Source organism: Crassostrea angulata, chromosome 1 (assembly GCF_025612915.1).
Source record: "Crassostrea angulata isolate pt1a10 chromosome 1, ASM2561291v2, whole genome shotgun sequence".
Classification (NCBI taxonomy): domain Eukaryota; kingdom Metazoa; phylum Mollusca; class Bivalvia; order Ostreida; family Ostreidae; genus Magallana; species Magallana angulata.
Genome location: NC_069111.1, coordinates 28,270,703 through 28,294,690, shown reverse-complemented (window position 1 = coordinate 28,294,690; position 23,988 = coordinate 28,270,703). Strand labels below are relative to the sequence as shown.

The 23,988-nt window shown below is 35.6% G+C and overlaps 1 protein-coding gene across 1 annotated transcript in view; it reads left to right on the top strand.

Moving 5' to 3' along the window:
- The window catches only part of LOC128191942 (uncharacterized), a gene marked incomplete at its 5' end in the record, with an annotated part of 184,658 nt that overhangs the window by 36,028 nt on the left and 124,642 nt on the right, over window positions 1–23,988 (top strand). The window contains 28 exons of the mRNA XM_052864321.1: window positions 1,760–1,873; window positions 2,135–2,248; window positions 3,526–3,639; window positions 4,211–4,324; window positions 4,587–4,700; window positions 5,291–5,404; window positions 5,666–5,779; window positions 7,057–7,170; window positions 7,727–7,840; window positions 8,103–8,216; window positions 8,807–8,920; window positions 9,182–9,295; window positions 9,477–9,590; window positions 10,557–10,670; window positions 11,619–11,732; window positions 12,323–12,436; window positions 12,698–12,811; window positions 13,009–13,122; window positions 14,091–14,204; window positions 15,153–15,266; window positions 15,857–15,970; window positions 16,232–16,345; window positions 19,389–19,502; window positions 21,155–21,268; window positions 22,217–22,330; window positions 22,921–23,034; window positions 23,296–23,409; window positions 23,607–23,720. Of these exons, the coding sequence (XP_052720281.1) occupies window positions 1,760–1,873; window positions 2,135–2,248; window positions 3,526–3,639; window positions 4,211–4,324; window positions 4,587–4,700; window positions 5,291–5,404; window positions 5,666–5,779; window positions 7,057–7,170; window positions 7,727–7,840; window positions 8,103–8,216; window positions 8,807–8,920; window positions 9,182–9,295; window positions 9,477–9,590; window positions 10,557–10,670; window positions 11,619–11,732; window positions 12,323–12,436; window positions 12,698–12,811; window positions 13,009–13,122; window positions 14,091–14,204; window positions 15,153–15,266; window positions 15,857–15,970; window positions 16,232–16,345; window positions 19,389–19,502; window positions 21,155–21,268; window positions 22,217–22,330; window positions 22,921–23,034; window positions 23,296–23,409; window positions 23,607–23,720 (3,192 nt within the window). The remainder of the gene's footprint in view (window positions 1–1,759; window positions 1,874–2,134; window positions 2,249–3,525; window positions 3,640–4,210; window positions 4,325–4,586; window positions 4,701–5,290; window positions 5,405–5,665; window positions 5,780–7,056; window positions 7,171–7,726; window positions 7,841–8,102; window positions 8,217–8,806; window positions 8,921–9,181; window positions 9,296–9,476; window positions 9,591–10,556; window positions 10,671–11,618; window positions 11,733–12,322; window positions 12,437–12,697; window positions 12,812–13,008; window positions 13,123–14,090; window positions 14,205–15,152; window positions 15,267–15,856; window positions 15,971–16,231; window positions 16,346–19,388; window positions 19,503–21,154; window positions 21,269–22,216; window positions 22,331–22,920; window positions 23,035–23,295; window positions 23,410–23,606; window positions 23,721–23,988) is intronic.

Below are 23,988 nucleotides of genomic sequence, written 5' to 3'. Positions count from 1 at the left end.
TGACTGCTCACCGGATGCCTGTCAAAACAACGGAACCTGTACAGACCTGGTCAACGACTACCACTGCGATTGTGTTCCTGGATTTAATGGGACAAACTGTGAAAACGGTAAGTTCTGATAATGCGGTATTTGTATCAGATCCAACAGTACAAAATGCAAGGATGAGATTGAAATCTTCAGTTTTACATTGATCAAATCATTTGTTAGGTGATTAAGGTTTGTCAGTTGATAACCTTTTTCCAATTGACTTCAAAAGATATTGACAATGTTCAAAATATACTGCTACATTTGTATATCCATGATTAATCCTGAGAATTGTGTACCTTCTTTGCTGTTTTTAGTGAGGTTGTATTTGAAATTGATTTTAGATATCGATGACTGCCAAGCAGAACCTTGTCAAAACAATGGAACCTGTACAGACCTGGTCAACGACTACCAATGTGTTTGTATTGCAGGATTCAATGGAACAAATTGTGAAAACAGTAAGCGTTATGATTACGCACACCATTTTTGTGTGTGGGAATGAAAAAAAGTACAAAACTGATGATTCCTCAAGTGTTTGCTTAATATATCATGATATCGATAACCATTGAAGACACAGGTGTTCTATGAGACACGTGAAGACCCAAACGTTTGGTTTTATGCCTTTGAATAATAAATTTTGTTCATGAAATTGCAGATATTGACGAGTGTTCCCAAGGTCCCTGTCAAAACAACGGATCTTGTACAGACCTGGTCAACGACTACTATTGCGATTGTGTTCCTGGATTCAACGGAACAAATTGTGAAAACAGTACGTACATATGCACTACATATGCTTTATTTGCTTGAAATGAAACATTATAATAACCCATTTGAACGAGCTCGTATGTAGTTGCTTGTTGATGTTTTCTTCGGCCGTCCACTAAAGTATTTATTTTAGTGTGGGAGCGAATGATTTCGTTTGTCTTTCTGACACATTAGGTTTCGATGATGTACATAATTTAGGTTGAGATATCAAGATTTTGAGACTGTGTTATCAAAAGTAAACGGTAAACTCTTATTCGGAATTGCAGTGATCAATGAGTGCTTGCCAGGTATTTGTCTAAACAACGGGACTTGTACAGACCTTGTGAATGACTACCAGTGCGACTGCGTTTCTGGATTTAATGGAACAAATTGTGAAAATAGTACGTACAGCTAATCCTATACTCAGTACATGTACATTGTATTTGTTGAAGATGAAAGGGCACTAAAGTTTGAGTCAGTTTTTGTATATACCTTGTTCTTCATTTTGGTCCGTTTAAAATATTGAATGCTGGCTTTGGTTGGTGAAAAGATTTTCAAAACGAGGTATGGAAGATGTGGCATTTGTATTTTTAAGCTTGAGTGAGTAGATTCCGTTAACGGCATTCTGTCAGATATCGTCGAGTGTAAAACACAGTCATGTCAAAACAGAGGAACTTGTAAAGATCTGATTATTGATTTTGAATGTAATTGCATAAACGGGTTTGATGGAACAAATTGCTCAAATTGTCAAGAATGATAGGTCAAACCTGATGAAAGTATAGTCTATTCGTGCTTATCTATTTAGTTTGTGTTCTTTCTTTATATTGAAACGCGGTCTATTTTTTTCTAATGAATTCATCTTTGCTACTCTTAGTCGCCCATTTGAGAAGATTTGTGTTATATCTTTGATAAGCATCACAATATGAGAAATAGTGGAGGATCAAATAATAAGATTTATTTCTGTTCAAAGATTTCGTTCTTGAAATTGCAGATATTGATGACTGCTCACCGGATCCCTGTCAAAACAACGGAACCTGTACAGACCTGGTCAACGACTACCACTGCGATTGTGTTCCTGGATTTAATGGGACAAACTGTGAAAACGGTAAGTTCTGATAATGCGGTATTTGTATCAGATCCAACAGTACAAAATGCAAGGATGAGATTGAAATCTTCAGTTTTACATTGATCAAATCATTTGTTAGGTGATTAAGGTTTGTCAGTTGATAACCTTTTTCCAATTGACTTCAAAAGATATTGACAATGTTCAAAATATACTGCTACATTTGTATATCCATGATTAATCCTGAGAATTGTGTACATTCTTTGCCGTTTTTAGTGAGGTTGTATTTGACATTGATTTTAGATATCGATGACTGCCAAGCAGAACCTTGTCAAAACAATGGAACCTGTACAGACCTGGTCAACGACTACCAATGTGTTTGTATTGCAGGATTCAATGGAACAAATTGTGAAAACAGTAAGCGTTATGATTACGCACACCATTTTTGTGTGTGGGAATGAAAAAAAGTACAAAACTGATGATTCCTCAAGTGTTTGCTTAATATATCATGATATCGATAACCATTGAAGACACAGGTGTTCTATGAGACACGTGAAGACCCAAACGTTTGGTTTTATGCCTTTGAATAATAAATTTTGTTCATGAAATTGCAGATATTGACGAGTGTTCCCAAGGTCCCTGTCAAAACAACGGATCTTGTACAGACCTGGTCAACGACTACTATTGCGATTGTGTTCCTGGATTCAACGGAACAAATTGTGAAAACAGTACGTACATATGCACTACATATGCTTTATTTGCTTGAAATGAAACATTATAATAACCCATTTGAACGAGCTCGTATGTAGTTGCTTGTTGATGTTTTCTTCGGCCGTCCACTAAAGTATTTATTTTAGTGTGGGAGCGAATGATTTCGTTTGTCTTTCTGACACATTAGGTTTCGATGATGTACATAATTTACGTAGAGATATCAAGATTTTGAGACTGTGTTATCAAAAGTAAACGGTAAACTCTTATTCGGAATTGCAGTGATCAATGAGTGCTTGCCAGGTATTTGTCTAAACAACGGGACTTGTACAGACCTTGTGAATGACTACCAGTGCGACTGCGTTTCTGGATTTAATGGAACAAATTGTGAAAATAGTACGTACAGCTAATCCTATACTCAGTACATGCACATTGTATTTGTTGAAGATGAAAGGGCACTAAAGTTTGAGTCAGTTTTTGTATATACCTTGTTCTTCATTTTGGTCCGTTTAAAATATTGAATGCTGGCTTTGGTTGGTGAAAAGATTTTCAAAACGAGGTATGGAAGATGTGGCATTTGTATTTTTTAGCTTGAGTGAGTAGATTCCGTTAACGGCATTCTGTCAGATATCGTCGAGTGTAAAACACAGTCATGTCAAAACAGAGGAACTTGTAAAGATCTGATTATTGATTATGAATGTAATTGCATAAACGGGTTTGATGGAACAAATTGCTCAAATTGTCAAGAATGATAGGTCAAACCTGATGAAAGTATAGTTTATTCGTACTGATCTATTTAGTTTGTGTTCTTTCTTTATATTGAAACGCGGTCTATTTTTTTCTAATGAATTCATCTTTGCTACTCTTAGTCGCCCATTTGAGAAGATTTGTGTTATATCTTTGATAAGCATCACAATATGAGAAATAGTGGAGGATCAAATTATAAGATTTATTTCTGTTCAAAGATTTCGTTCTTGAAATTGCAGATATTGATGACTGCTCACCGGATCCCTGTCAAAACAACGGAACCTGTACAGACCTGGTCAACGACTACCACTGCGATTGTGTTCCTGGATTTAATGGGACAAACTGTGAAAACGGTAAGTTCTGATAATGCGGTATTTGTATCAGATCCAACAGTACAAAATGCAAGGATGAGATTGAAATCTTCAGTTTTACATTGATCAAATCATTTGTTAGGTGATTAAGGTTTGTCAGTTGATAACCTTTTTCCAATTGACTTCAAAAGATATTGACAATGTTCAAAATATACTGCTACATTTGTATATCCATGATTAATCCTGAGAATTGTGTACATTCTTTGCCGTTTTTAGTGAGGTTGTATTTGACATTGATTTTAGATATCGATGACTGCCAAGCAGAACCTTGTCAAAACAATGGAACCTGTACAGACCTGGTCAACGACTACCAATGTGTTTGTATTGCAGGATTCAATGGAACAAATTGTGAAAACAGTAAGCGTTATGATTACGCACACCATTTTTGTGTGTGGGAATGAAAAAAGTACAAAACTGATGATTCCTCAAGTGTTTGCTTAATATATCATGATATCGATAACCATTGAAGACACAGGTGTTCTATGAGACACGTGAAGACCCAAACGTTTGGTTTTATGCCTTTGAATAATAAATTTTGTTCATGAAATTGCAGATATTGACGAGTGCTCCCAAGGTCCCTGTCAAAACAACGGATCTTGTACAGACCTGGTCAACGACTACTATTGCGATTGTGTTCCTGGATTCAACGGAACAAATTGTGAAAACAGTACGTACATATGCACTACATATGCTTTATTTGCTTGAAATGAAACACTATAATAACCCATTTGAACGAGCTCGTATGTAGTTGCTTGTTGATGTTTTCTTCGGCCGTCCACTAAAGTATTTATTTTAGTGTGGGAGCGAATGATTTCGTTTGTCTTTCTGACACATTAGGTTTCGATGATGTACATAATTTAGGTTGAGATATCAAGATTTTGAGACTGTGTTATCAAAAGTAAACGGTAAACTCTTATTCGGAATTGCAGTGATCAATGAGTGCTTGCCAGGTATTTGTCTAAACAACGGGACTTGTACAGACCTTGTGAATGACTACCAGTGCGACTGCGTTTCTGGATTTAATGGAACAAATTGTGAAAATAGTACGTACAGCTAATCCTATACTCAGTACATGTACATTGTATTTGTTGAAGATGAAAGGGCACTAAAGTTTGAGTCAGTTTTTGTATATACCTTGTTCTTCATTTTGGTCCGTTTAAAATATTGAATGCTGGCTTTGGTTGGTGAAAAGATTTTCAAAACGAGGTATGGAAGATGTGGCATTTGTATTTTTTAGCTTGAGTGAGTAGATTCCGTTAACGGCATTCTGTCAGATATCGTCGAGTGTAAAACACAGTCATGTCAAAACAGAGGAACTTGTAAAGATCTGATTATTGATTATGAATGTAATTGCATAAACGGGTTTGATGGAACAAATTGCTCAAATTGTCAAGAATGATAGGTCAAACCTGATGAAAGTATAGTTTATTCGTACTGATCTATTTAGTTTGTGTTCTTTCTTTATATTGAAACGCGGTCTATTTTTTTCTAATGAATTCATCTTTGCTACTCTTAGTCGCCCATTTGAGAAGATTTGTGTTATATCTTTGATAAGCATCACAATATGAGAAATAGTGGAGGATCAAATTATAAGATTTATTTCTGTTCAAAGATTTCGTTCTTGAAATTGCAGATATTGATGACTGCTCACCGGATCCCTGTCAAAACAACGGAACCTGTACAGACCTGGTCAACGACTACCACTGCGATTGTGTTCCTGGATTTAATGGGACAAACTGTGAAAACGGTAAGTTCTGATAATGCGGTATTTGTATCAGATCCAACAGTACAAAATGCAAGGATGAGATTGAAATCTTCAGTTTTACATTGATCAAATCATTTGTTAGGTGATTAAGGTTTGTCAGTTGATAACCTTTTTCCAATTGACTTCAAAAGATATTGACAATGTTCAAAATATACTGCTACATTTGTATATCCATGATTAATCCTGAGAATTGTGTACATTCTTTGCCGTTTTTAGTGAGGTTGTATTTGAAATTGATTTTAGATATCGATGACTGCCAAGCAGAACCTTGTCAAAACAATGGAACCTGTACAGACCTGGTCAACGACTACCAATGTGTTTGTATTGCAGGATTCAATGGAACAAATTGTGAAAACAGTAAGCGTTATGATTACGCACACCATTTTTGTGTGTGGGAATGAAAAAAAGTACAAAACTGATGATTCCTCAAGTGTTTGCTTAATATATCATGATATCGATAACCATTGAAGACACAGGTGTTCTATGAGACACGTGAAGACCCAAACGTTTGGTTTTATGCCTTTGAATAATAAATTTTGTTCATGAAATTGCAGATATTGACGAGTGTTCCCAAGGTCCCTGTCAAAACAACGGATCTTGTACAGACCTGGTCAACGACTACTATTGCGATTGTGTTCCTGGATTCAACGGAACAAATTGTGAAAACAGTACGCACATGTGCACTACATATGCTTTATTTGCTCGAAATGAAACACTATAATAACCCATTTGAACGAGCTCGTATGTAGTTGCTTGTTGATGTTTTCTTCGGCCGTCCACTAAAGTATTTATTTTAGTGTGGGAGCGAATGATTTCGTTTGTCTTTCTGACACATTAGGTTTCGATGATGTACATAATTTAGGTTGAGATATCAAGATTTTGAGACTGTGTTATCAAAAGTAAACGGTAAACTCTTATTCGGAATTGCAGTGATCAATGAGTGCTTGCCAGGTATTTGTCTAAACAACGGGACTTGTACAGACCTTGTGAATGACTACCAGTGCGACTGCGTTTCTGGATTTAATGGAACAAATTGTGAAAATAGTACGTACAGCTAATCCTATACTCAGTACATGTACATTGTATTTGTTGAAGATGAAAGGGCACTAAAGTTTGAGTCAGTTTTTGTATATACCTTGTTCTTCATTTTGGTCCGTTTAAAATATTGAATGCTGGCTTTGGTTGGTGAAAAGATTTTCAAAACGAGGTATGGAAGATGTGGCATTTGTATTTTTTAGCTTGAGTGAGTAGATTCCGTTAACGGCATTCTGTCAGATATCGTCGAGTGTAAAACACAGTCATGTCAAAACAGAGGAACTTGTAAAGATCTGATTATTGATTATGAATGTAATTGCATAAACGGGTTTGATGGAACAAATTGCTCAAATTGTCAAGAATGATAGGTCAAACCTGATGAAAGTATAGTTTATTCGTACTGATCTATTTAGTTTGTGTTCTTTCTTTATATTGAAACGCGGTCTATTTTTTTCTAATGAATTCATCTTTGCTACTCTTAGTCGCCCATTTGAGAAGATTTGTGTTATATCTTTGATAAGCATCACAATATGAGAAATAGTGGAGGATCAAATTATAAGATTTATTTCTGTTCAAAGATTTCGTTCTTGAAATTGCAGATATTGATGACTGCTCACCGGATCCCTGTCAAAACAACGGAACCTGTACAGACCTGGTTAACGACTACCACTGCGATTGTGTTCCTGGATTTAATGGGACAAACTGTGAAAACGGTAAGTTCTGATAATGCGGTATTTGTATCAGATCCAACAGTACAAAATGCAAGGATGAGATTGAAATCTTCAGTTTTACATTGATCAAATCATTTGTTAGGTGATTAAGGTTTGTCAGTTGATAACCTTTTTCCAATTGACTTCAAAAGATATTGACAATGTTCAAAATATACTGCTACATTTGTATATCCATGATTAATCCTGAGAATTGTGTACATTCTTTGCTGTTTTTAGTGAGGTTGTATTTGACATTGATTTTAGATATCGATGACTGCCAAGCAGAACCTTGTCAAAACAATGGAACCTGTACAGACCTGGTCAACGACTACCAATGTGTTTGTATTGCAGGATTCAATGGAACAAATTGTGAAAACAGTAAGCGTTATGATTACGCACACCATTTTTGTGTGTGGGAATGAAAAAAAGTACAAAACTGATGATTCCTCAAGTGTTTGCTTAATATATCATGATATCGATGGTGTTCCATGAGACACGTGAAGACCCAAACGTTTGGTTTTATGCCTTTGAATAATTAATTTTGTTCATGAAATTGCAGATATTGACGAGTGTTCCCAAGGTCCCTGTCAAAACAACGGATCTTGTACAGACCTGGTCAACGACTACTATTGCGATTGTGTTCCTGGATTCAACGGAACAAATTGTGAAAACAGTACGTACATATGCACTACATATGCTTTATTTGCTTGAAATGAAACACTATAATAACCCATTTGAACGAGATCGTATGTAGTTGCTTGTTGATGTTTTCTTCGGCCGTCCACTAAAGTATTTATTTTAGTGTGGGAGCGAATGATTTCGTTTGTCTTTCTGACACATTAGGTTTCGATGATGTACATAATTTAGGTTGAGATATCAAGATTTTGAGACTGTGTTATCAAAAGTAAACGGTAAACTCTTATTCGGAATTGCAGTGATCAATGAGTGCTTGCCAGGTATTTGTCTAAACAACGGGACTTGTACAGACCTTGTGAATGACTACCAGTGCGACTGCGTTTCTGGATTTAATGGAACAAATTGTGAAAATAGTACGTACAGCTAATCCTATACTCAGTACATGTACATTGTATTTGTTGAAGATGAAAGGGCACTAAAGTTTGAGTCAGTTTTTGTATATACCTTGTTCTTCATTTTGGTCCGTTTAAAATATTGAATGCTGGCTTTGGTTGGTGAAAAGATTTTCAAAACGAGGTATGGAAGATGTGGCATTTGTATTTTTTAGCTTGAGTGAGTAGATTCCGTTAACGGCATTCTGTCAGATATCGTCGAGTGTAAAACACAGTCATGTCAAAACAGAGGAACTTGTAAAGATCTGATTATTGATTATGAATGTAATTGCATAAACGGGTTTGATGGAACAAATTGCTCAAATTGTCAAGAATGATAGGTCAAACCTGATGAAAGTATAGTTTATTCGTACTGATCTATTTAGTTTGTGTTCTTTCTTTATATTGAAACGCGGTCTATTTTTTTCTAATGAATTCATCTTTGCTACTCTTAGTCGCCCATTTGAGAAGATTTGTGTTATATCTTTGATAAGCATCACAATATGAGAAATAGTGGAGGATCAAATTATAAGATTTATTTCTGTTCAAAGATTTCGTTCTTGAAATTGCAGATATTGATGACTGCTCACCGGATCCCTGTCAAAACAACGGAACCTGTACAGACCTGGTTAACGACTACCACTGCGATTGTGTTCCTGGATTTAATGGGACAAACTGTGAAAACGGTAAGTTCTGATAATGCGGTATTTGTATCAGATCCAACAGTACAAAATGCAAGGATGAGATTGAAATCTTCAGTTTTACATTGATCAAATCATTTGTTAGGTGATTAAGGTTTGTCAGTTGATAACCTTTTTCCAATTGACTTCAAAAGATATTGACAATGTTCAAAATATACTGCTACATTTGTATATCCATGATTAATCCTGAGAATTGTGTACATTCTTTGCTGTTTTTAGTGAGGTTGTATTTGACATTGATTTTAGATATCGATGACTGCCAAGCAGAACCTTGTCAAAACAATGGAACCTGTACAGACCTGGTCAACGACTACCAATGTGTTTGTATTGCAGGATTCAATGGAACAAATTGTGAAAACAGTAAGCGTTATGATTACGCACACCATTTTTGTGTGTGGGAATGAAAAAAAGTACAAAACTGATGATTCCTCAAGTGTTTGCTTAATATATCATGATATCGATGGTGTTCCATGAGACACGTGAAGACCCAAACGTTTGGTTTTATGCCTTTGAATAATAAATTTTGTTCATGAAATTGCAGATATTGACGAGTGTTCCCAAGGTCCCTGTCAAAACAACGGATCTTGTACAGACCTGGTCAACGACTACTATTGCGATTGTGTTCCTGGATTCAACGGAACAAATTGTGAAAACAGTACGTACATATGCACTACATATGCTTTATTTGCTTGAAATGAAACACTATAATAACCCATTTGAACGAGATCGTATGTAGTTGCTTGTTGATGTTTTCTTCGGCCGTCCACTAAAGTATTTATTTTAGTGTGGGAGCGAATGATTTCGTTTGTCTTTCTGACACATTAGGTTTCGATGATGTACATAATTTAGGTTGAGATATCAAGATTTTGAGACTGTGTTATCAAAAGTAAACGGTAAACTCTTATTCGGAATTGCAGTGATCAATGAGTGCTTGCCAGGTATTTGTCTAAACAACGGGACTTGTACAGACCTTGTGAATGACTACCAGTGCGACTGCGTTTCTGGATTTAATGGAACAAATTGTGAAAATAGTACGTACAGCTAATCCTATACTCAGTACATGTACATTGTATTTGTTGAAGATGAAAGGGCACTAAAGTTTGAGTCAGTTTTTGTATATACCTTGTTCTTCATTTTGGTCCGTTTAAAATATTGAATGCTGGCTTTGGTTGGTGAGAAGATTTTCAAAACGAGGTATGGAAGATGTGGCATTTGTATTTTTTAGCTTGAGTGAGTAGATTCCGTTAACGGCATTCTGTCAGATATCGTCGAGTGTAAAACACAGTCATGTCAAAACAGAGGAACTTGTAAAGATCTGATTATTGATTATGAATGTAATTGCATAAACGGGTTTGATGGAACAAATTGCTCAAATTGTCAAGAATGATAGGTCAAACCTGATGAATGTATAGTCTATTCGTACTGATCTATTTAGTTTGTGTTCTTTCTTTATATTGAAACGCGGTCTATTTTTTTCTAATGAATTCATCTTTGCTACTCTTAGTCGCCCATTTGAGAAGATTTGTGTTATATCTTTGATAAGCATCATAATATGAGAAATAGTGGAGGATCAAATTATAAGATTTATTTCTGTTCAAAGATTTCGTTCTTGAAATTGCAGATATTGATGACTGCTCACCGGATCCCTGTCAAAACAACGGAACCTGTACAGACCTGGTCAACGACTACCACTGCGATTGTGTTCCTGGATTTAATGGGACAAACTGTGAAAACGGTAAGTTCTGATAATGCGGTATTTGTATCAGATCCAACAGTACAAAATGCAAGGATGAGATTGAAATCTTCAGTTTTACATTGATCAAATCATTTGTTAGGTGATTAAGGTTTGTCAGTTGATAAACTTTTTCCAATTGACTTCAAAAGATATTGACAATGTTCAAAATATACTGCTACATTTGTATATCCATGATTAATCCTGAGAATTGTGTACATTCTTTGCCGTTTTTAGTGAGGTTGTATTTGACATTGATTTTAGATATCGATGACTGCCAAGCAGAACCTTGTCAAAACAATGGAACCTGTACAGACCTGGTCAACGACTACCAATGTGTTTGTATTGCAGGATTCAATGGAACAAATTGTGAAAACAGTAAGCGTTATGATTACGCACACCATTTTTGTGTGTGGGAATGAAAAAAAGTACAAAACTGATGATTCCTCAAGTGTTTGCTTAATATATCATGATATCGATAACCATTGAAGACACAGGTGTTCTATGAGACACGTGAAGACCCAAACGTTTGGTTTTATGCCTTTGAATAATAAATTTTGTTCATGAAATTGCAGATATTGACGAGTGTTCCCAAGGTCCCTGTCAAAACAACGGATCTTGTACAGACCTGGTCAACGACTACTATTTCGATTGTGTTCCTGGATTCAACGGAACAAATTGTGAAAACAGTACGTACATATGCACTACATATGCTTTATTTGCTTGAAATGAAACACTATAATAACCCATTTAAACGAGCTCGTATGTAGTTGCTTGTTGATGTTTTCTTCGGCCGTCCACTAAAGTATTTATTTTAGTGTGGGAGCGAATGATTTCGTTTGTCTTTCTGACACATTAGGTTTCGATGATGTACATAATTTAGGTTGAGATATCAAGATTTTGAGACTGTGTTATCAAAAGTAAACGGTAAACTCTTATTCGGAATTGCAGTGATCAATGAGTGCTTGCCAGGTATTTGTCTAAACAACGGGACTTGTACAGACCTTGTGAATGACTACCAGTGCGACTGCGTTTCTGGATTTAATGGAACAAATTGTGAAAATAGTACGTACAGCTAAACCTATACTCAGTACATGCACATTGTATTTGTTGAAGATGAAAGGGCACTAAAGTTTGAGTCAGTTTTTGTATATACCTTGTTCTTCATTTTGGTCCGTTTAAAATATTGAATGCTGGCTTTGGTTGGTGAGAAGATTTTCAAAACGAGGTATGGAAGATGTGGCATTTGTATTTTTTAGCTTGAGTGAGTAGATTCCGTTAACGGCATTCTGTCAGATATCGTCGAGTGTAAAACACAGTCATGTCAAAACAGAGGAACTTGTAAAGATCTGATTATTGATTATGAATGTAATTGCATAAACGGGTTTGATGGAACAAATTGCTCAAATTGTCAAGAATGATAGGTCAAACCTGATGAAAGTATAGTTTATTCGTACTGATCTATTTAGTTTGTGTTCTTTCTTTATATTGAAACGCGGTCTATTTTTTTCTAATGAATTCATCTTTGCTACTCTTAGTCGCCCATTTGAGAAGATTTGTGTTATATCTTTGATAAGCATCACAATATGAGAAATAGTGGAGGATCAAATTAGAAGATTTATTTCTGTTCAAAGATTTCGTTCTTGAAATTGCAGATATTGATGACTGCTCACCGGATCCCTGTCAAAACAACGGAACCTGTACAGACCTGGTCAACGACTACCACTGCGATTGTGTTCCTGGATTTAATGGGACAAACTGTGAAAACGGTAAGTTCTGATAATGCGGTATTTGTATCAGATCCAACAGTACAAAATGCAAGGATGAGATTGAAATCTTCAGTTTTACATTGATCAAATCATTTGTTAGGTGATTAAGGTTTGTCAGTTGATAACCTTTTTCCAATTGACTTCAAAAGATATTGACAATGTTCAAAATATACTGCTACATTTGTATATCCATGATTAATCCTGAGAATTGTGTACATTCTTTGCTGTTTTTAGTGAGGTTGTATTTGACATTGATTTTAGATATCGATGACTGCCAAGCAGAACCTTGTCAAAACAATGGAACCTGTACAGACCTGGTCAACGACTACCAATGTGTTTGTATTGCAGGATTCAATGGAACAAATTGTGAAAACAGTAAGCGTTATGATTACGCACACCATTTTTGTGTGTGGGAATGAAAAAAAGTACAAAACTGATGATTCCTCAAGTGTTTGCTTAATATATCATGATATCGATAACCATTGAAGACACAGGTGTTCTATGAGACACGTGAAGACCCAAACGTTTGGTTTTATGCCTTTGAATAATAAATTTTGTTCATGAAATTTCAGATATTGACGAGTGCTCCCAAGGTCCCTGTCAAAACAACGGATCTTGTACAGACCTGGTCAACGACTACTATTGCGATTGTGTTCCTGGATTCAACGGAACAAATTGTGAAAACAGTACGTACATATGCACTACATATGCTTTATTTGCTTGAAATGAAACACTATAATAACCCATTTGAACGAGATCGTATGTAGTTGCTTGTTGATGTTTTCTTCGGCCGTCCACTAAAGTATTTATTTTAGTGTGGGAGCGAATGATTTCGTTTGTCTTTCTGACACATTAGGTTTCGATGATGTACATAATTTAGGTTGAGATATCAAGATTTTGAGACTGTGTTATCAAAAGTAAACGGTAAACTCTTATTCGGAATTGCAGTGATCAATGAGTGCTTGCCAGGTATTTGTCTAAACAACGGGACTTGTACAGACCTTGTGAATGACTACCAGTGCGACTGCGTTTCTGGATTTAATGGAACAAATTGTGAAAATAGTACGTACAGCTAATCCTATACTCAGTACATGTACATTGTATTTGTTGAAGATGAAAGGGCACTAAAGTTTGAGTCAGTTTTTGTATATACCTTGTTCTTCATTTTGGTCCGTTTAAAATATTGAATGCTGGCTTTGGTTGGTGAGAAGATTTTCAAAACGAGGTATGGAAGATGTGGCATTTGTATTTTTTAGCTTGAGTGAGTAGATTCCGTTAACGGCATTCTGTCAGATATCGTCGAGTGTAAAACACAGTCATGTCAAAACAGAGGAACTTGTAAAGATCTGATTATTGATTATGAATGTAATTGCATAAACGGGTTTGATGGAACAAATTGCTCAAATTGTCAAGAATGATAGGTCAAACCTGATGAAAGTATAGTTTATTCGTACTGATCTATTTAGTTTGTGTTCTTTCTTTATATTGAAACGCGGTCTTTTTTTTTTTTTAATGAATTCATCTTTGCTACTCTTAGTCGCCCATTTGAGAAGATTTGTGTTATATCTTTGATAAGCATCACAATATGAGAAATAGTGGAGGATCAAATTAGAAGATTTATTTCTGTTCAAAGATTTCGTTCTTGAAATTGCAGATATTGATGACTGCTCACCGGATCCCTGTCAAAACAACGGAACCTGTACAGACCTGGTCAACGACTACCACTGCGATTGTGTTCCTGGATTTAATGGGACAAACTGTGAAAACGGTAAGTTCTGATAATGCGGTATTTGTATCAGATCCAACAGTACAAAATGCAAGGATGAGATTGAAATCTTCAGTTTTACATTGATCAAATCATTTGTTAGGTGATTAAGGTTTGTCAGTTGATAACCTTTTTCCAATTGACTTCAAAAGATATTGACAATGTTCAAAATATACTGCTACATTTGTATATCCATGATTAATCCTAAGAATTGTGTACATTCTTTGCTGTTTTTAGTGAGGTTGTATTTGACATTGATTTTAGATATCGATGACTGCCAAGCAGAACCTTGTCAAAACAATGGAACCTGTACAGACCTGGTCAACGACTACCAATGTGTTTGTATTGCAGGATTCAATGGAACAAATTGTGAAAACAGTAAGCGTTATGATTACGCACACCATTTTTGTGTGTGGGAATGAAAAAAAGTACAAAACTGATGATTCCTCAAGTGTTTGCTTAATATATCATGATATCGATAACCATGGAAGACACAGGTGTTCTATGAGACACGTGAAGACCCAAACGTTTGGTTTTATGCCTTTGAATAATAAATTTTGTTCATGAAATTGCAGATATTGACGAGTGTTCCCAAGGTCCCTGTCAAAACAACGGATCTTGTACAGACCTGGTCAACGACTACTATTGCGATTGTGTTCCTGGATTCAACGGAACAAATTGTGAAAACAGTACGTACATATGCACTACATATGCTTTATTTGCTTGAAATGAAACACTATAATAACCCATTTGAACGAGATCGTATGTAGTTGCTTGTTGATGTTTTCTTCGGCCGTCCACAAAAGTATTTATTTTAGTGTGGGAGCGAATGATTTCGTTTGTCTTTCTGACACATTAGGTTTCGATGATGTACATAATTTAGGTTGAGATATCAAGATTTTGAGACTGTGTTATCAAAAGTAAACGGTAAACTCTTATTCGGAATTGCAGTGATCAATGAGTGCTTGCCAGGTATTTGTCTAAACAACGGGACTTGTACAGACCTTGTGAATGACTACCAGTGCGACTGCGTTTCTGGATTTAATGGAACAAATTGTGAAAATAGTACGTACAGCTAATCCTATACTCAGTACATGTACATTGTATTTGTTGAAGATGAAAGGGCACTAAAGTTTGAGTCAGTTTTTGTATATACCTTGTTCTTCATTTTGGTCCGTTTAAAATATTGAATGCTGGCTTTGGTTGGTGAAAAGATTTTCAAAACGAGGTATGGAAGATGTGGCATTTGTATTTTTTAGCTTGAGTGAGTAGATTCCATTAACGGCATTCTGTCAGATATCGTCGAGTGTAAAACACAGTCATGTCAAAACAGAGGAACTTGTAAAGATCTGATTAATGATTATGAATGTAATTGCATAAACGGGTTTGATGGAACAAATTGCTCAAATTGTCAAGAATGATAGGTCAAACCTGATGAAAGTATAGTCTATTCATACTGATCTATTTAATTTGTGTTCTTTCTTTTTATTGAAACGCGGTCTATTTTTTTCTAATGAATTCATCTTTGCTACTCTTAGTCGCCCATTTGAGAAGATTTGTGTTATATCTTTGATAAGCATCACAATATGAGAAATAGTGGAGGATCAAATTATAAGATTTATTTCTGTTCAAAGATTTCTTTCTTGAAATTGCAGATATTGATGACTGCTCACCGGATCCCTGTCAAAACAACGGAACCTGTACAGACCTGGTCAACGACTACCACTGCGATTGTGTTCCTGGATTTAATGGGACAAACTGTGAAAACGGTAAGTTCTGATAATGCGGTATTTGTATCAGATCCAACAGTACAAAATGCAAGGATGAGATTGAAATCTTCAGTTTTACATTGATCAAATCATTTGTTAGGTGATTAAGGTTTGTCAGTTGATAACCTTTTTCCAATTGACTTCAAAAGATATTGACAATGTTCAAAATATACTGCTACATTTGTATATCCATGATTAATCCTGAGAATTGTGTACATTCTTTGCTGTTTTTAGTGAGGTTGTATTTGACATTGATTTTAGATATCGATGACTGCCAAGCAGAACCTTGTCAAAACAATGGAACCTGTACAGACCTGGTCAACGACTACCAATGTGTTTGTATTGCAGGATTCAATGGAACAAATTGTGAAAACAGTAAGCGTTATGATTACGCACACCATTTTTGTGTGTGGGAATGAAAAAAAGTACAAAACTGATGATTCCTCAAGTGTTTGCTTAATATATCATGATATCGATAACCATTGAAGACACAGGTGTTCTATGAGACACGTGAAGACCCAAACGTTTGGTTTTATGCCTTTGAATAATAAATTTTGTTCATGAAATTGCAGATATTGACGAGTGTTCCCAAGGTCCCTGTCAAAACAACGGATCTTGTACAGACCTGGTCAACGACTACTATTGCGATTGTGTTCCTGGATTCAACGGAACAAATTGTGAAAACAGTACGTACATATGCACTACATATGCTTTATTTGCTTGAAATGAAACACTATAATAACCCATTTGAACGAGCTCGTATGTAGTTGCTTGTTGATGTTTTCTTCGGCCGTCCACAAAAGTATTTATTTTAGTGTGGGAGCGAATGATTTCGTTTGTCTTTCTGACACATTAGGTTTCGATGATGTACATAATTTAGGTTGAGATATCAAGATTTTGAGACTGTGTTATCAAAAGTAAACGGTAAACTCTTATTCGGAATTGCAGTGATCAATGAGTGCTTGCCAGGTATTTGTCTAAACAACGGGACTTGTACAGACCTTGTGAATGACTACCAGTGCGACTGCGTTTCTGGATTTAATGTAACAAATTGTGAAAATAGTACGTACAGCTAATCCTATACTCAGTACATGTACATTGTATTTGTTGAAGATGAAAGGGCACTAAAGTTTGAGTCAGTTTTTGTATATACCTTGTTCTTCATTTTGGTCCGTTTAAAATATTGAATGCTGGCTTTGGTTGGTGAAAAGATTTTCAAAACGAGGTATGGAAGATGTGGCATTTGTATTTTTTAGCTTGAGTGAGTAGATTCCGTTAACGGCATTCTGTCAGATATCGTCGAGTGTAAAACACAGTCATGTCAAAACAGAGGAACTTGTAAAGATCTGATTAATGATTATGAATGTAATTGCATAAACGGGTTTGATGGAACAAATTGCTCAAATTGTCAAGAATGATAGGTCAAACCTGATGAAAGTATAGTCTATTCATACTGATCTATTTAGTTTGTGTTCTTTCTTTATATTGAAACGCGGTCTATTTTTTTCTAATGAATTCATCTTTGCTACTCTTAGTCGCCCATTTGAGAAGATTTGTGTTATATCTTTGATTAGCATCACAATATGACAAATAGTGGAGGATCAAATTATAAGATTTATTTCTGTTCAAAGATTTCGTTCTTGAAATTGCAGATATTGATAACTGCTCACCGGATCCCTGTCAAAACAACGGAACCTGTACAGACCTGGTCAACGACTACCACTGCGATTGTGTTCCTGGATTTAATGGGACAAACTGTGAAAACGGTAAGTTCTGATAATGCGGTATTTGTATCAGATCCAACAGTACAAAATGCAAGGATGAGATTGAAATCTTCAGTTTTACATTGATCAAATCATTTGTTAGGTGATTAAGGTTTGTCAGTTGATAACCTTTTTCCAATTGACTTCAAAAGATATTGACAATGTTCAAAATATACTGCTACATTTGTATATCCATGATTAATCCTGAGAATTGTGTACATTCTTTGCTGTTTTTAGTGAGGTTGTATTTGACATTGATTTTAGATATCGATGACTGCCAAGCAGAACCTTGTCAAAACAATGGAACCTGTACAGACCTGGTCAACGACTACCAATGTGTTTGTATTGCAGGATTCAATGGAACAAATTGTGAAAACAGTAAGCGTTATGATTACGCACACCATTTTTGTGTGTGGGAATGAAAAAAAGTACAAAACTGATGATTCCTCAAGTGTTTGCTTAATATATAATGATATCGATAACCATTGAAGACACAGGTGTTCTATGAGACACGTGAAGACCCAAACGTTTGGTTTTATGCCTTTGAATAATAAATTTTGTTCATGAAATTGCAGATATTGACGAGTGTTCCCAAGGTCCCTGTCAAAACAACGGATCTTGTACAGACCTGGTCAACGACTACTATTGCGATTGTGTTCCTGGATTCAACGGAACAAATTGTGAAAACAGTACGTACATATGCACTACATATGCTTTATTTGCTTGAAATGAAACACTATAATAACCCATTTGAACGAGATCGTATGTAGTTGCTTGTTGATGTTTTCTTCGGCCGTCCACTAAAGTATTTATTTTAGTGTGGGAGCGAATGATTTCGTTTGTCTTTCTGACACATTAGGTTTCGATGATGTACATAATTTAGGTTGAGATATCAAGATTTTGAGACTGTGTTATCAAAAGTAAACGGTAAACTCTTATTCGGAATTGCAGTGATCAATGAGTGCTTGCCAGGTATTTGTCTAAACAACGGGACTTGTACAGACCTTGTGAATGACTACCAGTGCGACTGCGTTTCTGGATTTAATGGAACAAATTGTGAAAATAGTACGTACAGCTAATCCTATACTCAGTACATGTACATTGTATTTGTTGAAGATGAAAGGGCACTAAAGTTTGAGTCAGTTTTTGTATATACCTTGTTCTTCATTTTGGTCCGTTTAAAATATTGAATGCTGGCTTTGGTTGGTGAAAAGATTTTCAAAACGAGGTATGGAAGATGTGGCATTTGTATTTTTTAGCTTGAGTGAGTAGATTCCGTTAACGGCATTCTGTCAGATATCGTCGAGTGTAAAACACAGTCATGTCAAAACAGAGGAACTTGTAAAGATCTGATTATTGATTATGAATGTAATTGCATAAACGGGTTTGATGGAACAAATTGCTCAAATTGTCAAGAATGATAGGTCAAACCTGATGAATGTATAGTCTATTCGTACTGATCTATTTAGTTTGTGTTCTTTCTTTATATTGAAACGCGGTCTATTTTTTTCTAATGAATTCATCTTTGCTACTCTTAGTCGCCCATTTGAGAAGATTTGTGTTATATCTTTGACAAGCATCATAATATGAGAAATAGTGGAGGATCAAATTATAAGATTTATTTCTGTTCAAAGATTTCTTTCTTGAAATTGCAGATATTGATGACTGCTCACCGGATCCCTGTCAAAACAACGGAACCTGTACAGACCTGGTCAACGACTACCACTGCGATTGTATTCCTGGATTTAATGGGACAAACTGTGAAAACGGTAAGTTCTGATAATGCGGTATTTGTATCAGATCCAACAGTACAAAATGCAAGGATGAGATTGAAATCTTCAGTTTTACATTGATCAAATCATTTGTTAGGTGATTAAGGTTTGTCAGTTGATAACCTTTTTCCAATTGACTTCAAAAGATATTGACAATGTTCAAAATATACTGCTACATTTGTATATCCATGATTAATCCTGAGAATTGTGTACATTCTTTGCTGTTTTTAGTGAGGTTGTATTTGACATTGATTTTAGATATCGATGACTGCCAAGCAGAACCTTGTCAAAACAATGGAACCTGTACAGACCTGGTCAACGACTACCAATGTGTTTGTATTGCAGGATTCAATGGAACAAATTGTGAAAACAGTAAGCGTTATGATTACGCACACCATTTTTGTGTGTGGGAATGAAAAAAAGTACAAAACTGATGATTCCTCAAGTGTTTGCTTAATATATCATGATATCGATAACCATTGAAGACACAGGTGTTCTATGAGACACGTGAAGACCCAAACGTTTGGTTTTATGCCTTTGAATAATAAATTTTGTTCATGAAATTGCAGATATTGACGAGTGTTCCCAAGGTCCCTGTCAAAACAACGGATCTTGTACAGACCTGGTCAACGACTACTATTGCGATTGTGTTCCTGGATTCAACGGAACAAATTGTGAAAACAGTACGTACATATGCACTACATATGCTTTATTTGCTTGAAATGAAACACTATAATAACCCATTTGAACGAGATCGTATGTAGTTGCTTGTTGATGTTTTCTTCGGCCGTCCACTAAAGTATTTATTTTAGTGTGGGAGCGAATGATTTCGTTTGTCTTTCTGACACATTAGGTTTCGATGATGTACATAATTTAGGTTGAGATATCAAGATTTTGAGACTGTGTTATCAAAAGTAAACGGTAAACTCTTATTCGGAATTGCAGTGATCAATGAGTGCTTGCCAGGTATTTGTCTAAACAACGGGACTTGTACAGACCTTGTGAATGACTACCAGTGCGACTGCGTTTCTGGATTTAATGGAACAAATTGTGAAAATAGTACGTACAGCTAATCCTATACTCAGTACATGTACATTGTATTTGTTGAAGATGAAAGGGCACTAAAGTTTGAGTCAGTTTTTGTATATACCTTGTTCTTCATTTTGGTCCGTTTAAAATATTGAATGCTGGCTTTGGTTGGTGATGAGATTTTCAAAACGAGGTATGGAAGATGTGGCATTTGTATTTTTTAGCTTGAGTGAGTAGATTCCGTTAACGGCATTCTGTCAGATATCGTCGAGTGTAAAACACAGTCATGTCAAAACAGAGGAACTTGTAAAGATCTGATTATTGATTATGAATGTAATTGCATAAACGGGTTTGATGGAACAAATTGCTCAAATTGTCAAGAATGATAGGTCAAACCTGATGAAAGTATAGTTTATTCGTACTGATCTATTTAGTTTGTGTTCTTTCTTTATATTGAAACGCGGTCTATTTTTTTCTAATGAATTCATCTTTGCTACTCTTAGTCGCCCATTTGAGAAGATTTGTGTTATATCTTTGATAAGCATCACAATATGAGAAATAGTGGAGGATCAAATTATAAGATTTATTTCTGTTCAAAGATTTCGTTCTTGAAATTGCAGATATTGATGACTGCTCACCGGATCCCTGTCAAAACAACGGAACCTGTACAGACCTGGTCAACGACTACCACTGCGATTGTGTTCCTGGATTTAATGGGACAAACTGTGAAAACGGTAAGTTCTGATAATGCGGTATTTGTATCAGATCCAACAGTACAAAATGCAAGGATGAGATTGAAATCTTCAGTTTTACATTGATCAAATCATTTGTTAGGTGATTAAGGTTTGTCAGTTGATAACCTTTTTCCAATTGACTTCAAAAGATATTGACAATGTTCAAAATATACTGCTACATTTGTATATCCATGATTAATCCTGAGAATTGTGTACATTCTTTGCTGTTTTTAGTGAGGTTGTATTTGACATTGATTTTAGATATCGATGACTGCCAAGCAGAACCTTGTCAAAACAATGGAACCTGTACAGACCTGGTCAACGACTACCAATGTGTTTGTATTGCAGGATTCAATGGAACAAATTGTGAAAACAGTAAGCGTTATGATTACGCACACCATTTTTGTGTGTGGGAATGAAAAAAAGTACAAAACTGATGATTCCTCAAGTGTTTGCTTAATATATCATGATATCGATAACCATTGAAGACACAGGTGTTCTATGAGACACGTGAAGACCCAAACGTTTGGTTTTATGCCTTTGAATAATAAATTTTGTTCATGAAATTGCAGATATTGACGAGTGTTCCCAAGGTCCCTGTCAAAACAACGGATCTTGTACAGACCTGGTCAACGACTACTATTGCGATTGTGTTCCTGGATTCAACGGAACAAATTGTGAAAACAGTACGTACATATGCACTACATTTGCTTTATTTGCTTGAAATGAAACACTATAATAACCCATTTGAACGAGATCGTATGTAGTTGCTTGTTGATGTTTTCTTCGGCCGTCCACAAAAGTATTTATTTTAGTGTGGGAGCGAATGATTTCGTTTGTCTTTCTGACACATTAGGTTTCGATGATGTACATAATTTAGGTTGAGATATCAAGATTTTGAGACTGTGTTATCAAAAGTAAACGGTAAACTCTTATTCGGAATTGCAGTGATCAATGAGTGCTTGCCAGGTATTTGTCTAAACAACGGGACTTGTACAGACCTTGTGAATGACTACCAGTGCGACTGCGTTTCTGGATTTAATGGAACAAATTGTGAAAATAGTACGTACAGCTAATCCTATACTCAGTACATGTACATTGTATTTGTTGAAGATGAAAGGGCACTAAAGTTTGAGTCAGTTTTTGTATATACCTTGTTCTTCATTTTGGTCCGTTTAAAATATTGAATGCTGGCTTTGGTTGGTGAAAAGATTTTCAAAACGAGGTATGGAAGATGTGGCATTTGTATTTTTTAGCTTGAGTGAGTAGATTCCGTTAACGGCATTCTGTCAGATATCGTCGAGTGTAAAACACAGTCATGTCAAAACAGAGGAACTTGTAAAGATCTGATTAATGATTATGAATGTAATTGCATAAACGGGTTTGATGGAACAAATTGCTCAAATTGTCAAGAATGATAGGTCAAACCTGATGAAAGTATAGTCTATTCATACTGATCTATTTAGTTTGTGTTCTTTCTTTATATTGAAACGCGGTCTATTTTTTTCTAATGAATTCATCTTTGCTACTCTTAGTCGCCCATTTGAGAAGATTTGTGTTATATCTTTGATTAGCATCACAATATGACAAATAGTGGAGGATCAAATTATAAGATTTATTTCTGTTCAAAGATTTCGTTCTTGAAATTGCAGATATTGATGACTGCTCACCGGATCCCTGTCAAAACAACGGAACCTGTACAGACCTGGTCAACGACTACCACTGCGATTGTGTTCCTGGATTTAATGGGACAAACTGTGAAAACGGTAAGTTCTGATAATGCGGTATTTGTATCAGATCCAACAGTACAAAATGCAAGGATGAGATTGAAATCTTCAGTTTTACATTGATCAAATCATTTGTTAGGTGATTAAGGTTTGTCAGTTGATAACCTTTTTCCAATTGACTTCAAAAGATATTGACAATGTTCAAAATATACTGCTACATTTGTATATCCATGATTAATCCTGAGAATTGTGTACATTCTTTGCTGTTTTTAGTGAGGTTGTATTTGACATTGATTTTAGATATCGATGACTGCCAAGCAGAACCTTGTCAAAACAATGGAACCTGTACAGACCTGGTCAACGACTACCAATGTGTTTGTATTGCAGGATTCAATGGAACAAATTGTGAAAACAGTAAGCGTTATGATTACGCACACCATTTTTGTGTGTGGGAATGAAAAAAAGTACAAAACTGATGATTCCTCAAGTGTTTGCTTAATATATCATGATATCGATAACCATTGAAGACACAGGTGTTCTATGAGACACGTGAAGACCCAAACGTTTGGTTTTATGCCTTTGAATAATAAATTTTGTTCATGAAATTGCAGATATTGACGAGTGTTCCCAAGGTCCCTGTCAAAACAACGGATCTTGTACAGACCTGGTCAACGACTACTATTGCGATTGTGTTCCTGGATTCAACGGAACAAATTGTGAAAACAGTACGTACATATGCACTACATATGCTTTATTTGCTTGAAATGAAACACTATAATAACCCATTTGAACGAGATCGTATGTAGTTGCTTGTTGATGTTTTCTTCGGCCGTCCACTAAAGTATTTATTTTAGTGTGGGAGCGAATGATTTCGTTTGTCTTTCTGACACATTAGGTTTCGATGATGTACATAATTTAGGTTGAGATATCAAGATTTTGAGACTGTGTTATCAAAAGTAAACGGTAAACTCTTATTCGGAATTGCAGTGATCA